This window comes from Nomascus leucogenys, chromosome 3 (genome assembly GCF_006542625.1).
Source record: "Nomascus leucogenys isolate Asia chromosome 3, Asia_NLE_v1, whole genome shotgun sequence".
Taxonomy (NCBI): domain Eukaryota; kingdom Metazoa; phylum Chordata; class Mammalia; order Primates; family Hylobatidae; genus Nomascus; species Nomascus leucogenys.
In genome coordinates, this window is record NC_044383.1 from 82,946,115 (window position 1) to 82,961,775 (window position 15,661).

General features: G+C 36.6%; 1 protein-coding gene across 1 annotated transcript in view; it reads left to right on the forward strand.

The window, feature by feature from the left end:
* UFL1 (UFM1 specific ligase 1) overlaps positions 1-15,090 on the forward strand; it is a 42,517-nt gene extending 27,427 nt beyond the window's left edge. Inside the window, exons 13-19 of the mRNA XM_003258350.3 lie at positions 8,056-8,173; positions 9,289-9,455; positions 9,545-9,675; positions 11,304-11,384; positions 11,689-11,774; positions 12,331-12,511; positions 13,109-15,090. Of these exons, the coding sequence (XP_003258398.1) occupies positions 8,056-8,173; positions 9,289-9,455; positions 9,545-9,675; positions 11,304-11,384; positions 11,689-11,774; positions 12,331-12,511; positions 13,109-13,327 (983 nt within the window). The 3' untranslated portion in view covers positions 13,328-15,090. The remainder of the gene's footprint in view (positions 1-8,055; positions 8,174-9,288; positions 9,456-9,544; positions 9,676-11,303; positions 11,385-11,688; positions 11,775-12,330; positions 12,512-13,108) is intronic.
* Positions 15,091-15,661: the final 571 nt, after the last annotated feature.

Consider the following 15,661-nt stretch of genomic DNA (forward strand, 5'->3'; position numbering starts at 1 on the left):
AGGCTCATGGATTAGAAGAATCAATATTGTTAAAATGACCATACTCCCCAAAGCAATCTACAGATTCAGTGCAATCTTTATCAAAAACGAACATCATTTTTCACAGAATTAGAAAAATACACTCCTAAAGTTGATATGGAACCAAAAGAGAGCCTGAATAGCCAAAGCATCCTAAGCAAAAAGAACAAATATGGAGGCATCATATTGTCTGACTTCAAATCATACTACAAGGCTATAGTAACCAAAACAACATGGTACTGCTAGAAAAATGGACACATAGATCGTTGGAACAGAATACACAACCCAGAAATAAAGCCACATACCTACAACCAACTGATCTTGGACAGGGTCAACAAAAATAAACAATGGGGAAAGGACACCCTATTCAATAAATGGTGCTGGGAAGAACAAAACTGTATCCCATCTCATCATATACAAAAATCAACTCAAGGTGGAGTAAATATTTAGAATGTAAGACGTGAAACTATAAAAATCCTAGAAGAAAACCTAGGAAAAAATCTTCTAGACATTGGCCTAGGCAAAGAATTTATGATAAAAATCCCAAAAGCAAATGTACCAAAACCAAAAATTGACACATAGGACTTAATTAAACTAAAAAGTTTCTGCACAGCAAAATAAATAATTACAAGAGAGTAAATAGCCTTCAGAATGGGAGAAAATATTTGCAAATTATGCTTCTGACAAAGGACTAATATCTAGAGTCTATGAAGAACTCAACAAGAAAAATCCCCATTCAAAACTGAGCAAAGGACATGAACAGATACTTCTCAAAAGAAGAAATACAAGCAGCCAACAAACACATGAATAAATGCTCAACATCACTAATCAGAGAAATGCAAACTAAAACCACAATATATCATACACCAGTCAGAATGGCTATTACTGAAAAGTTAAAAAAAGATGTTAGTGTTGATATGGGGAAAAGGGAATGGTTATACAGTTGGTGAGAATGTAAATTAGTTCAACCTCTACAGAAAACAGTATGGAGATTTCTCAAAGAACTAAAATTAGAACTACTATTTGACCCAGCAATCCCATTGCTGGGTTTCTACCCAAAGGAAATGAAATTATTATATTGAAAAGACACATATACTCTTATGTTCACTGAGGCACTATTCACAATAGCAAAGTCATAGAACCAGCCTAAGTGTCCACCAATGATTGACTGGGTTAAGAAAATGTGGTATATACCATGTAATACAATGTAGCCATTAAAAACAATGAAATCATGTCCTTTGCGGCAACGTGGATGGAGCTTGAGGCCATTACTCTAACTGAGCTAACTCAGAAACAAAACAAAATACCATATGTTCTCACTTATAAATGGGAGCTAAACAATGGGCACACATGGAAAATAATAGAAGAACTCCAAAAGGAGGGAAGTTGTAGGGGGTATGTGGGCAGGGCAAGGGTTAAAAAAATTACCTAATGGAGGGGGTGGGGCCAAGATGGCCGAATAGGAAGAGCTCCAGTCTACAGCTCCCAGCGTGAGTGGCACAGAAGACGGGTGATTTCTGTATTTCCATATGAGGTACCGGGTTCATCTCACCAGGGAGTGCCAAACAGTGGGTGCAGGACAGTTGGTGCAGCGCCCTGTGTGCGAGCCGAAGCAGGCGAGGCATTGCCTCACTCGGGAAGCACAAGGGGTCAGGGAGTTCCCTTTCCTAGTCAAAGAAAGGGGTAACAGACGGCACCTGGAAAATCGGGTCAGTCCTACCCTAATACTGCGATTTTCCAACAGGCTTGGAAAACGGCACACCAGGAGATTGTGTCCCGCACCTGGCTCAGAGGGTCCTATGCCCACGGAATCTTGCTGATTTCTAGCACAGCAGTCTGAGATCAAAGTGCAAGGTGGCAGCGAGGCTGGGGGACGGGTGCCCGCCATTGCCCGGGCTTGCTTAGGTAAACCAAGCAGCCAGGAATCTCGAACTGGGTGGAGCCCACCACAGCTCAAGGAGGCCTGCCTGCCTCTGTAGGCTCCACCTCTGGGGGCAGGGCACAGACAAACAAAAATTCACAGGAACCTCTGCAGACTTAAATGTCCCTGTCTGACAGCTTTGAAGAGAGTAGTGGTTCTCCCAGCACGCAGCTGGAGATCTGAGAACTGACAGACTGCCTCCTAAAGTGGGTCCCTGATCCCCGAGCAGCCTAACTGAGAGGCACCCCCCAGTAGAGACAGACTAACACCTCACTCGGCCAGGTACTCCTCTGAGACAAAACTTCCAGAGGAACTATCAGACAGCTGAATTTGTGGTCTCACGAAAATCCACTGTTCTGCAGCCACCGCTGCTGACACTCAGCCAAACAGGGTCTGGAGTGGACCTCTAGCAAACTCCAACAGACCTGCAGCTGAGGGTCCTGTCTGGTAGAAGGAAAACTAATGAAACAGAAAGGACATCCACACCAAAAACCCATCTGTACATCACCATCATCAAAGAAAGACCAAAAGTAGATAAAACCACAAACATGGGGAAAAAACAGAGCAGAAAAACTGGAAACTCTAAAAAGCAGAGCACCTCTCCTCCTCCAAAGGATCGCAGGTCCTCACCAGCAACGGAACAAAGCTGGATGGAGAATGACTTTGATGAGTTGAGAGAAGAAGGCTTCAGACGATCAAACTACTACGAGCTACGGGAGGAAATTCAAAACAATAGCAAAGAAGTTAAAAACTTTGAAAAAAAATTAGATGAATGGATAACTAGAATAACCAATGGAGAGAAGGGCTTAAAGGAGCTGATGGAACTGAAAGCCAAGTTTCGAGAACTACACGAACATTACAGAAGCCTCGGGAGTCGATGCAATCAACTGGAAGAAAGGGTATCAGTGATGAAAGATGAAATGAATGAAATGAAGCGAGGAGGGAAGTTTAGAGAAAAAAGAATAAAAAGAAACGAACAAAGCCTCCAAGAAATTTGGGACTATGTGAAAAGACTAAGTCTACGTCTGATTGGTGTACCTGAAAATGACGGGGAGAATGGAACCAAGTTTGAAAACACTCTGCAAGATATTATCTGGGAGAACTTCCCCAATCTAGCAAGGCAGGCCAACATTCAGATTCAGGAAATACAGAGAATGCCACAAAGATACTCCTGGAGAAGAGCAACTCCAAGACATAATTGTCAGATTCACCAAAGTTGAAATGAAGGAAAAAATGTTAAGGGCGGCCAGAGAGAAAGGTCAGGTTACCCACAAAGGGAAGCCCATCAGACTAACAGCGGATCTCTTGGCAGAAACTCTACAAGCCAGAAGACAGTGGGGGCCCATATTCAACATTCTTAAAGAAAAGAATTTTCAACCCAGAATTTCATATCAAGCCAAACTAAGCTTCATAAGTGAAGGAGAAATAAAATACTTTACAGACAAGCAAATGCTGAGTGATTTTGACACCACCAGGCCTGCCCTAAAAGAGCTCCTGAAGGAAGCACTAAACATGGAAAGGAAGAACGAGTACCAGCCACTGCAAAAACATGCCAAATGCTAAAGCCCATCGAGGCTAGGAAGAAACTGCATCAACTAACGAGCACAATAACCAACTAACATCATAATGACAGGATCAAATTCACACATAACAATATTAACTTTAAATGTAAATGGGTTAAATGCTCCAATTAAAAGACACACACTGGCAAACTGGATAAGGAGTCAAGACCCATCAGGGTGCTGTATTCAGGAAACCCATCTCACGTGCAGAGACACACATAGACTCAAAATAAAGGGATGGAGGAAGATCTATCAAGCAAATGGAAAACAAAAAAAGGCAGGGGTTGCAATCCTAGTCTCTGATAAAATAGACTTTAAACCAACAAAGATCAAAAGAGACAAAGAAGGCCATTACATAATGGTAAAGGGATCAATTCAACAAGAAGAGCTAACTATCCTAAATATATATGCACCAAACACAGGAGCACCCAGATTCATAAAGCAAGTCCTGAGTGACCTACAAAGGGACTTAAACTCCCACACAATAATAATGGGAGATTTTAACACCCCACTGTCAACATTAGACAGATCAACGAGACAGAAAGTTAACAAGGATATCCAGGAATTGAACTCAGCTCTGCACAAAGTGGACCTAATAGACATCTACAGAACTCTCCACCCCAAATCAACAGAATATACATTGTTTTCAACACCACACCACACCTATTCCAAAATTGACCACATAGTTGGAAGTAAAGCTCTCCTCAGCAAATGTAAAAGAACAGAGATTATAACAAACTGTCTCTCAGACCACAGTGCCATCAAACTAGAACTCAGGATTAAGAAACTCACTCAAAACCACTCAACTACATGGAAACTGAACAACCCGCTCCTGAATGACTACTGGGTACATAATGAAATGAAGGCAGAAATAAAGATGTTCTTTGAAACCAACGAGAACAAAGGCACAACATACCAGAATCTTTGGGACACATTCAAAGCAGTGTGTAGAGGGAAATTTATAGCACTAAATGCCCACAAGAGAAAGCAGGAGAGATCCAAAACTGACACCCTAACATCACAATTAAAAGAACTAGAAAAACAAGAGCAAACACATTCAAAAGCTAGCAGAAGGCTAGAAATAACTAAAATCAGAGCAGAACTGAAGGAAATAGAGACACAAAAAACCCTTCAAAAAATTAATGAATCCAGGAGCTGGTTTTTTGAAAAGATCAACAAAATCGATAGACCGCTAGCAAGACTAATGAAGAAAAGAGAGAAGAATCAAATAGATGCAATAAAAAATGAAAAAGAGGTTATCACCACCGATCCCACAGAAATACAATCTACCATCAGAGAATACTACAAACACCTCTATGCAAACAAACTAGAAAATCTAGAAGAAATGGATAAATTCCTCAGCAAATACACCCTCCCAAGACTAAGCCAGGAAGAAGTTGAGTCTCTGAATAGACCAATAACAGGCTCTGAAATTGTGGCAGTAATCAATAGCTTACCAACCAAAAAGAGTCCAGGACCTGATGGATTCACAGCCGAATTCTACCAGAGGTACAAGGAGGAACTGGTACCATTCCTTCTGAAACTATTCCAATCGATAGAAAAAGAGGGAATCCTCCCTAACACATTTTATGAGGCCAGCATCGTCCTGATACCAAAGCCTGGCAGAGACATAACCAAAAAAGGGAATTTCAGACCAATATCCTTGATGAACATTGATGCAAAAATCCTCAATAAAATAGTGGCAAACCGAAACTAGCATCACATCGAAAAGCTTATACACCATGATCAAGTGGGCTTCATCTCTGGGATGCAAGGCTGGTTCAACATACGCAAATCAATAAATGTAATCCAGCATATAAACAGAACCAAAGACAAAAACCACATGATTATCTCAATAGATGCAGAAAAGGCCTTTGACAAAATTCAACAACCCTTCATGCTAAAAACTCTCAATAAATTAGGTATTGATGGGACGTATCTCAAAATAATAAGAGCTATCTATGAGAAACCCACAGCCAATATCATACTGAATGGGCAAAAACTGGAAGCATTCCCTTTGAAAACTGGCACAAGACAGGGATGCCCTCTCTCACCACTCCTATTCAACATAGTGCTGGAAGTTCTGGCCACGGCAATCAGGAAGAAGGAAATAAAGGGTATTCAATTAGGAAAAGAGGAAGTCAAATTGTCCCTGTTTGCAGGCGACATGATTATATATCTAGAAAACCCCATTGTCTCAGCCCAAAATCTCTTTAAGCTGATTAGCAACTTCAACAAAGTCTCAGGATACAAAATCAATGTACAAAAATCACAAGCATTCTTGTACACCAATCACAGACAAACAGAGAGCCAAATCATGAGTGAACTCCCATTCACAATTGCTTCAAAGAGAATAAAATACCTAGGAATCCAACTTACAAGGGATGTGAAGGACCTCTTCAAGGAGAACTACAAACCACTGCTCAATGAAATAAAAGAGGGTACAAACAAATGGAAGAACATTCCATGCTCATGGGTTGGAAGAATCAATATCGTGAAAATGGCCATACTGCCCAAGGTAATTTATAGATTCAATGCCATCCCCATCAAGCTACCAATGACTTTCTTCACAGAATTGGAAAAAACTACTTTAAAGTTCATATGGAACCACAAAAGAGCCCGCATCGCCAAGTCTATCCTAAGCCAAAAGAACAAAGCTGGAGGCATCACGCTACCTGACTTCAAACTCTACTACAAGGCTACAGTAACCAAAACAGTATGATACTGGTACCACAACAGAGACATAGATCAATGGAACAGAACAGAGCCCTCAGAAATAATATCACATATCTACAACTATCTGATCTTTGACAAACCTGAGAAAAACAAGCAATGGGGAAAGGATTCCCTATTTAATAAATGGTGCTGGGAAAACTGGCTAGCCATATGTAGAAAGCTGAAACTGGATCCCTTCCTTACCCTTATACAAAAATTAATTCAAGATGGATTAAAGACTTACATGTTAGACCTAAAACCATAAAAACCCTAGAAGAAAACCTAGGCAATACCATTCAGGACATAGGCGTGGGCAAGAACTTCATGTCTCAAACACCAAAAGCAATGGCAACAAAAGCCAAAATTGACAAATGAGATCTAATTAAACTAAACAGCTTCTGCACAGCAAAAGAAACTACCATCAGAGTGAACAGGCAACCTACAGAATGGGAGAAAATTTTTGCAACCTGCTCATCTGACAAAGGGCTAATATCCAGAATCTACAGTGAACTCAAACAAATTTACAAGAAAAAAAACAAACAACCCCATCAAAAAGTGGGCAAAGGACATGAACAGACACTTCTCAAAAGAAGACATTTATGCAGCCAAAAAACACATGAAAAAATGCTCATCATCACTGGCCATCAGAGAAATGCAGATTAAAACCACAATGAGATACCATCTCACACCAGTTAGAATGGCGATCATGAAAAAGTCAGGAAACAACAGGTGCTGGAGAGGATGTGCAGAAATAGGAACACTTTTACACTATTGGTGGAACTGTAAACTAGTTCAACCATTGTGGAAGTCAGTGTGGCGATTCCTCAGGGATCTAGAACTAGAAATACCATTTGACCCAGCCATCCCATTACTGGGTATATACCCAAAGGACTATAAATCATGCTGCTGTAAAGACACATGCACACGTATGTTTGTTGCGGCACTATTCACAATAGCAAAGACTTGGAACCAACCCAAATGTCCAACAACGATAGACTGGATTAAGAAAATGTGGCACATGTACACCATGGAATACTATGCAGCCATAAAAAAATGATGAGTTCATGTCCTTTGTAGGGACATGGATGAAACTGGAAACCATCATTCTCAGTAAACTATCGCAAGGACAAAAAACCAAATACCACATGTTCTCCCTCATAGGTGGGAATTGAACAGTGAGAACTCATGGACACAGGAAGGGGAACATCACACTCCGGGGACTGTTGTGGGGTGGGGGGAGGGGGGAGGGACAGCATTAGGAGATATACCTAATGCTAACTGACAAGTTAATGGGTGCAGCAAACCAACAGGGCACATGGATACATATGTAACAAACCTGCACATTGTGCACATGTACCCTAAAACCTAAAGTATAATAATAATAAAAAAAAAAGAAAAATTCCTTGATGTGTTTTTGAATAGTAAGCACTCCCCATTTTAAGTAATTTTTTATAAGTTCTGGCATTTGTAGCTTTATGATACTTGAAAAAGATGAAAGAATGTAAAATTTGAACAATTAAAATATTACCTAATAGGTACAATGTTCACTGTTTGGTTAATGGGTACAGTAGTAGCCCAGTCCCTACCAGTATGTCTTGTATTCTTGTAACAAACATGCATACGAAGCCCCTGAATATAAAATAAAGTATTTTTAAAAAAGAGGTTTTATTATATATCTTCATTTCAAAATTGTTTTTACTAGTTGTTGCTATTTGACATTAACAATTGAGTGATGAATGAATTATTGTCTCACTAAATATATTAATGGAGCCCTATTTGCCATTCGGTTGCATGTTTTTTATTTATTTATTTATTTGCCATTGCTCATGTCTGTTATAGGAAAGAAGAAGCCAGAGATCAGTTTTATGTTCCAGGATGAGATTGAAGATTTTTTAAGAAAACACATACAAGATGCCCCTGAGGAGTTTATTTCGGAACTTGCTGAGTACTTAATAAAGCAAGTATAAAATGTATTTCTTCTGTTTTATGATAGAAATTCAACGGGTTATTAAATAAGATTTTTTCCAAGATCATAGAAAGTCAATGTATTAGGTATCTTCATTTCAAACTTGGAATTTAACCTAGCCACCAAATTCCAGATTTTATTTGCTTACAGTGGCAGTTTAATTCAACAAATATTTGTAAAGTGCTTTGGGCAAAGCAGTATGGGAAATAAAAGGCAGGAGCGAGAAAGTGTCCTCACTCACTGATCTTACAGTCATAGATCTTGGCTGGGGAGAAAAAGACTGGCATTAACCACTGGCTGGTCTCTTCTATAGCATGAGAAATAACATTCAAAAGGAAGAAAAGATAATTTTCTATTTTAATTTGGCAGAAAGTAAACAGTGTTTAAGGAAAATATAGAGTAACAAATTCACTTCAAAAAGAATTTAGGCACTCCTACCTTGTGAATGGCTAAGGGTATTTTTATATAAAAATGAAGAAAATTATGTATAACTTGACCATTAGTAACTATCTAACCTGGTCATCCCTCAAGTTAGTTTCACTGTGTACACTTCCATAAATACAATCCAGGATAGCAGTGTATCTAACTTTGATTTTAGAAATATAACTTCTGTGGTGATAATTTTTTAATATAAATATTTTTTGTGCATAAATGTATTACAGAATTATAGTTTTCACATGTAAAAAATGAAATACTACTAATCATTTTGAACTGCTTTTTAAAATAATTATTTTAAGTTAGGCATAAAAAGGTTTTTTTAAATGTATTTTAGTATTTTAGAAGTTGAGAATTTTAAGTTGTAATTCCTGAAGGTGAAGAACAGATTTATAGTCTACTATTCTCCAAATTAATTTTAAAAAGCAATTTTGAATTATGGGGGTTTTGTTATTCTTGGTGTCTTAATTGCGGTAACTTTGAATACCTTAAAATAGAAAAAATCTATTTCTGTTTTAATTCCTCTTGTTAGTGAACTTTTCTCCAAATTAATTTTATTTGTATAAAAAATAGAGCTCTCTATTCTTAAGCCTTATTTCCATAGAAACAAAATTCCGTATCTACATACTCAGTACATTTTAATAAACTAAATATATTTGTTTTATGCACAGACCTCTTAATAAAACTTATCTCGAGGTGGTACGTTCAGTATTCATGTCTTCAACAACTTCTGCTTCTGGGACGGGCAGAAAACGCACAATCAAGGACTTGCAAGAAGAAGTTTCAAACCTGTACAATAACATCAGGTTATTTGAAAAAGGGATGAAGTTTTTTGCAGGTATACTTAATCTTTGTTAATCTTATTTTTCATTGATTTTCATAATTTAGGGAATAAATTAGTTTTAATAAAGCTCCTTTATTTTCCAGATGACACACAGGCTGCTCTTACCAAACACTTGCTGAAGTCAGTGTGTACTGATATCACTAACCTCATTTTCAACTTCTTAGCTTCGGATTTAATGATGGCAGTAGATGATCCTGCAGCCATTACAAGTGAAGTATGTTAATGATCTCCCTACCACTACTGATGTGTTCTGTTTTGCATCTATACACATTTTATTTTATCTTACTTGGAGTAAAGAGGAAAATAAAATACAGTAAAAGAGGTTTGAGGAAAAAAATCTAAAAGATTTTTTATTCAACTTTAGTACAGTATATATACAGTTGCTAGCAGGATTGGTAGTATAACTAGTCTGTTAAAAGTAATGATGCTTATTTACTTCAGAATAAACAGTTTTTTCCTAATTATTATGTCACATTCCCTCTTCCTAATGACTGGCAAATCCCATAACATTCTGACCCGTTTCCATAACTTTGAAGTTATTTTCCTTTAAGGACATCTCATTTCAATATTTAGACTTATTCCAATTAATTTTTTAAAACTCTAATCTCAAACTAAATTCAAAAGCTCATCTCTTCCCTTCTTGCGATGTAATGTAGAGAATGGCTCCCAGTTGCCTAGAGGAAGAAAGGTGCAATCTATCCCAAGATGACAACCCCTCCTTCTCCTCCTCTTCCTTCTCTATCCTCCTCCACCTCCTCTTCCTCTTCCTCCTCCTCTTTCCTATTATTCCTCCTCCTTCCTCACCTCTCTAGGTCCACCTCAAGTTGGAGATTTAGGAAAAATGAGGGAGGAAAAAGTGTCTTGATGTGACTGACTACATGTCACTGCTTTGATCAAGGTCAAACCAGTCTGATGTTTGTGGTCTTTGGTGATGTAGTTAGTCATTGCCTCATAGGCGATATAAGTTGTTTCCTTGGAGTGTTGTTTAGTTTCATGTGACTTCTCACAGTAAGGACCAACCCTCAAACAGAGGAACAGTTATATTTCTTCCTCCTGCCTCAGCAAGGTGCTGGCCCCCTTCCCTTCTTCTGCTTGAGAAGCAAATCCCCAATTGTCTGGACAGTTTCATGTCTCCTGCCCTTATACCAACCTCTGTTGTGGAAAATACAGGAGATCTTGTTCCATGCCCTTTAAGGGCCACAGAAGGATTGGTGTGGGATTGGGGCAGGGAGGCTAGACAGGAGCAACTAGCCCCTAATCTTCCCAGATATTATATACTTCAGGGCCTGGTGTCAAGCCATTCTAGCAAGTCTGCTCCAAAATTTTATGCCAGAAGAAACTAAAAGACTCTGATCAAGAATACCATAAAACTTCAGTGGACACTTAAATGTAGAGAGAGGTGCTGCAAAGATTCCTCATACCATAGAGCATAACAAGCATCCAACCATGAACAAGAGCTCAGTCTCCCATCTTATAGGCATCCTTGATCTTTATGAGTGAGGCCCTTCACAGCTGGCACTGGGTAGAGAAAAACACTCTCTTCCTCCTCAAATGGAAGAATTAGCCTCTTAACCCAAATATTCTGTTTCTCACAAGGTCAATGACTCTCTCTAGTCTTTCTCTTACATTGATGGAGCAGGTGGGAGGAGCAGGGCTGTATCTAGCCTGTTTGGCTGATTGGCTATTGACTCTAATAATGTTTTTGTCTCTAATTTGAGATCTAAAATTCAAGAATATGATAAATTCCACTCAGCAACTTGTTACAGTATTTTTTTCACTTTATCTTATATCGATTGCATGTCAAAAGCACAGCACTGAATGAATTTTTATTTACCCCTACAGATAAGAAAAAAAATTTTAAGCAAATTATCAGAGGAAACCAAAGTAGCTCTTACAAAACTCCATAACTCTCTGAATGAAAAGGTAAGTTTTATTCGATTTACATGTCAGGGCTAGCAGTTTGTTACAAAGAACTTTGAGTAGATTTTTTATCAGAGTAATTGTAAATCCAATCTAAAACTAGTATTTTGCACTTAGCTGCCTCTTTGAAATGTGAAGAGAAGACCAAGCTGCTGGCATTTTACCATTTTTAGGTCTATATCACAATTTCTAATTTATTGAGAAAGTCACCCTTTTAAAAATTGTATTTGGGATGTAAAATTACAAAACAGTTGTTAAATGGCTATACTTCTTAGGCAGTTATATATGGTATTCAATGCCTTTTCAGAGCATAGAAGACTTTATTTCTTGTCTGGATTCTGCAGCAGAAGCTTGTGATATTATGGTGAAAAGGGGAGACAAAAAAAGGGAAAGGTAACATTAAATTAATCTATATTTGGTAATGTTCCTGAATGTGGGACCTTTCATATCTGAAATTTGAATTTGACTGCCCGACTCTTACATAGAGAATATGTATCTAATGTGTCTAATATATCTAAATGGCTGTAGACCTTCAAGAATATTCAAAGTCTTAAAATAGTTAGATATTTCTCTCTGACCCTCTGGATCAAGTAGCAGAGTTTCTTTGTCCTATAGTTCATCAAGCCCAGGAACTTTTTATTAGCTTGGGGACTTTCCTTACAGGAAACCTCATCTAAATCAGTGAAAATTTGTTTGACCTCCAGCAACTCAAAACAAAAAACATACTTTGAGTATTCCCACTCTATAGCTTTTTCTTTAATTTTGTAGCATACTAATCGATCCATGCCATTTAGGTTTTATGTGTGTATATCCCATATTGAAAAGTTAACTTAAAATATTTATGGAATTAGATAAACTAGAGAAGCTAAAAATTAACAGAAAGGGATGAATTGAAATTGATGAGAACTTCTTAAATTATGATAATGAATTTGTGTGCTTTTTTTTTTAGACAGATACTGTTCCAACATCGACAAGCGCTGGCTGAACAGCTAAAGGTCACAGAAGACCCTGCTCTTATTCTGCACCTCACATCAGTCCTGTTGTTTCAGTTTTCAACCCACAGCATGCTCCATGCACCTGGAAGATGTGTCCCACAGATCATTGCTTTTCTTAATAGTAAAATTCCAGAGGTATTACATTTTCAATACACTTGAAACTTTCAAAGTTTTAGATTCTGAATATTTTGAGTGGATTGAGATGAATTACTATCAGCACTCAGGTATAAAATATATTAACATCAAAGCCCATTTCCAATAATGTGAACAATGGATTAGGAGATTGATTTTTTAAAATTCCGCATAGCTCTTTCAAGAATGTTCTGAATTTGGAAATTAAGCTTTCAGAAAAGATACAATAATGTCAAATCTCCCATTTCAGCTTCTTTAGGTTTAACTTATCCATCAAGGACCCATTCAAAAGTCTTGTCCTATCCCTTTTAGCTAAAAACCCCCTCAGCTAAAAGGGAACTTCCCTATCCCTTTGACTGTATCTTTGGTGATAGAACCAGGCAAAGTCAACTTATGGTAAAGTGATGTGCATTCATGTTTTATCTCTTCTAAACTGTACACTCCTTGAGAGCAGAAACTGCTAGATTAGACTTGCTACTTACATGGCCAGTTTTTTGTAAAGATGAGGACCTTCAATGTGTATTGGTTGAAGAAATTCTACTTTATCTGTTCCACAAAAAGTTAAATTGTGTTGATTAACTTTTCTTTCCCTTTTCACAGGATCAGCATGCTCTTTTGGTAAAGTATCAAGGTTTGGTTGTAAAGCAGCTAGTCAGTCAAAATAAGAAGACTGGGCAGGGAGATTATCCCTTGAATAATGAATTAGGCAAAGAACAAGAAGATGTTGCCAATACTACTCGTAAAGAGCTTCAAGAACTTTCTTCATCCATTAAAGACCTTGTTCTCAAATCTAGGAAATCATCTGTGACAGAAGAGTAATGATCTTAATTTACATTTGTCGTATAGTAAGCATTTTCCCCCAAGGTTGAAGGTGAGTGGTCACAGAAAAGTAGTCACTATACAACTCCCCTCTCCCCGCAAAAACCACTGCATACACACACAATTCAGTTAAAACAGTAGTGTTGTGTTAAATGTAAATCTTAAAAAGATGTGAATTTTTGTAAATTGGGTTCTTCATGGAAGTTTTTTTCCACCTTATTTTCACACAAATACTAATGAAATTTTTCACATAAACGTTATTTTCACATAGTTTTAAAAATTACATATTTCAGGTTTGTTCTCTTTCCAAATGTTGAATGAAAAACAAATTTTCTGATCCATTTATCCTTGGGGAAGGATTCATTTGTTGCGAGTGCCAGTATACTTAAATGTATACTTTATATACATTTAAGCAGAAATTTAAAATGTGCTTTTTTTTTTTTTAAAAGAAACACTTCTGTGTCAGAAATGAAAATAAATCATGTATTTTATTTTTAAATAGAAAACACTTCAAAACTAAAATACAGAAATTTACAAAAAAAAATTATTACTAAGCCCTTGCTCTTATTTTTGGCAGAATAAACATTGATTTTGGTTGGGGCTACAAAGATGCCTTTACAGGTGCACAAGAACGCTGGAGTGGCCCATGCATTGCTGTGTTCTATTCTAAAACAAGCTACTAACAAGAGAGAGAACACATGCAATTTATTACCAGTAAGCATAAGTCATATTTAACATTGGAATAACTAAGCATTTTATACAAAGATTTTTCTTTGACCCAGTTTGCATTTGTACATTTTATTTTTTTAGTTCAATAGCTGCTCTGTCACATAATACTTTGTAAATACTAGTGTGAAAAACAGATAGAATGCCTTTTCCAGTGTTAGGAGCATCTGTAAGTGCATTTAAATCATTAGAAGCTTTTTTCCAAAACTAGAAACCCTTATTAAAAAATAGGTATTTTTGTTTTCTAAAGATTATTAGCTAAAAGTAACTAAAAGAGTTCCTTAATCATTTCAACCAAATGAATTTCAAGCAACAACTGTTTATCAAAAAGGGATTTAATTATTTTGAATATAAATTAAATTTCAAATATTTAAAAATACTATTTTATATAATTCCTTATGACATTTTAAACTTTATATTTTAAAATATTTGAATACGAAAAGATCAGTCTACCTCTACTCCATTCTAGACAAAGTATTAATCCTTAGTGAAAGTAATTAATTAAATTGCTGACTTGACATTATTATTAAAGTTGATAGGAATGCAACATTAAATTTAAAAATGTTTTCCCATGGGTAATTTTCTATTATATATTTTCATATGGACAAAGGGAAAAAATGATAAATCCTCTGTAATCACAAACCCCAATTTCGTTTTGTTTATTCAGCTTCTAAAATATTGAACACCCAGACTTCTAATTCAACCTTTAAGAACCTTATCATTTATATTTCAGTAGATATCAAAGTAATCCATGTTTGTGTCAAACAATCATAGAAAATAAATACAAGAGACAGTGAAGCAAGTAAAAAGAAAAGCATTGTTTTAATGTGTTTGCATTAATTTTTTTCATTTGTCAAAATGCTTCTTTTGTTGCCACAGTAAAGAACAGTTTTTATTGTTTTGTAAGTAAAATTACATAGCTGATTTTGTATGTAAAGATTAATTATTTCCTTAATAAAAATTATTATGTGTTTACCGTGATCTTAATGGGCAGGGTTAAGAAAGTTATTTAAAATAAAGTTGCCTATTCTACTAAATTTTATAGTACTTTGAAGCTTCTATTAATTAACACAAAGATTAATTGGTGCATATATTTTATGTATATATATATTTTGAATTCTTATTTTGAACATCATTATTAAAGGATTTTTATTTTTCTTACACAAAAATAGTTCCATAGCTCTCAGTGTCTCATTCCTTGAGAGTTTGCCATTCTCGAACCATTTTATCTTAGTAAATTATTTCTCAATTAACTAACTAGATTTCAGCAAATGGGTAGCTGTATTCTTGCATATGCTAATTCCTGCTATTGCAGTCGGGGTAGAAATACTGGAAAATGTGCTCAGGTATTCATGTTCATGTGTTCCAGCTCTAGACTTACATGCTTTTCAGGAGTCAAAGGAAACTCTTGGCCATCAGAAAGATCCAATGAAGAGTGGCATATAGTATCAAAATCACAGTGTATTTTGTGAAAAGACCTTAATGCTAAATTAGGACAATAAATGTAATAGTTGCTTAACCTGAATGTAGAGCCATCTTGAACTTATTAGAAAATATGCTTTAGTTAGACCAAAAAGCACCATGGATAAGGTGAGGGTGCAATGGTGA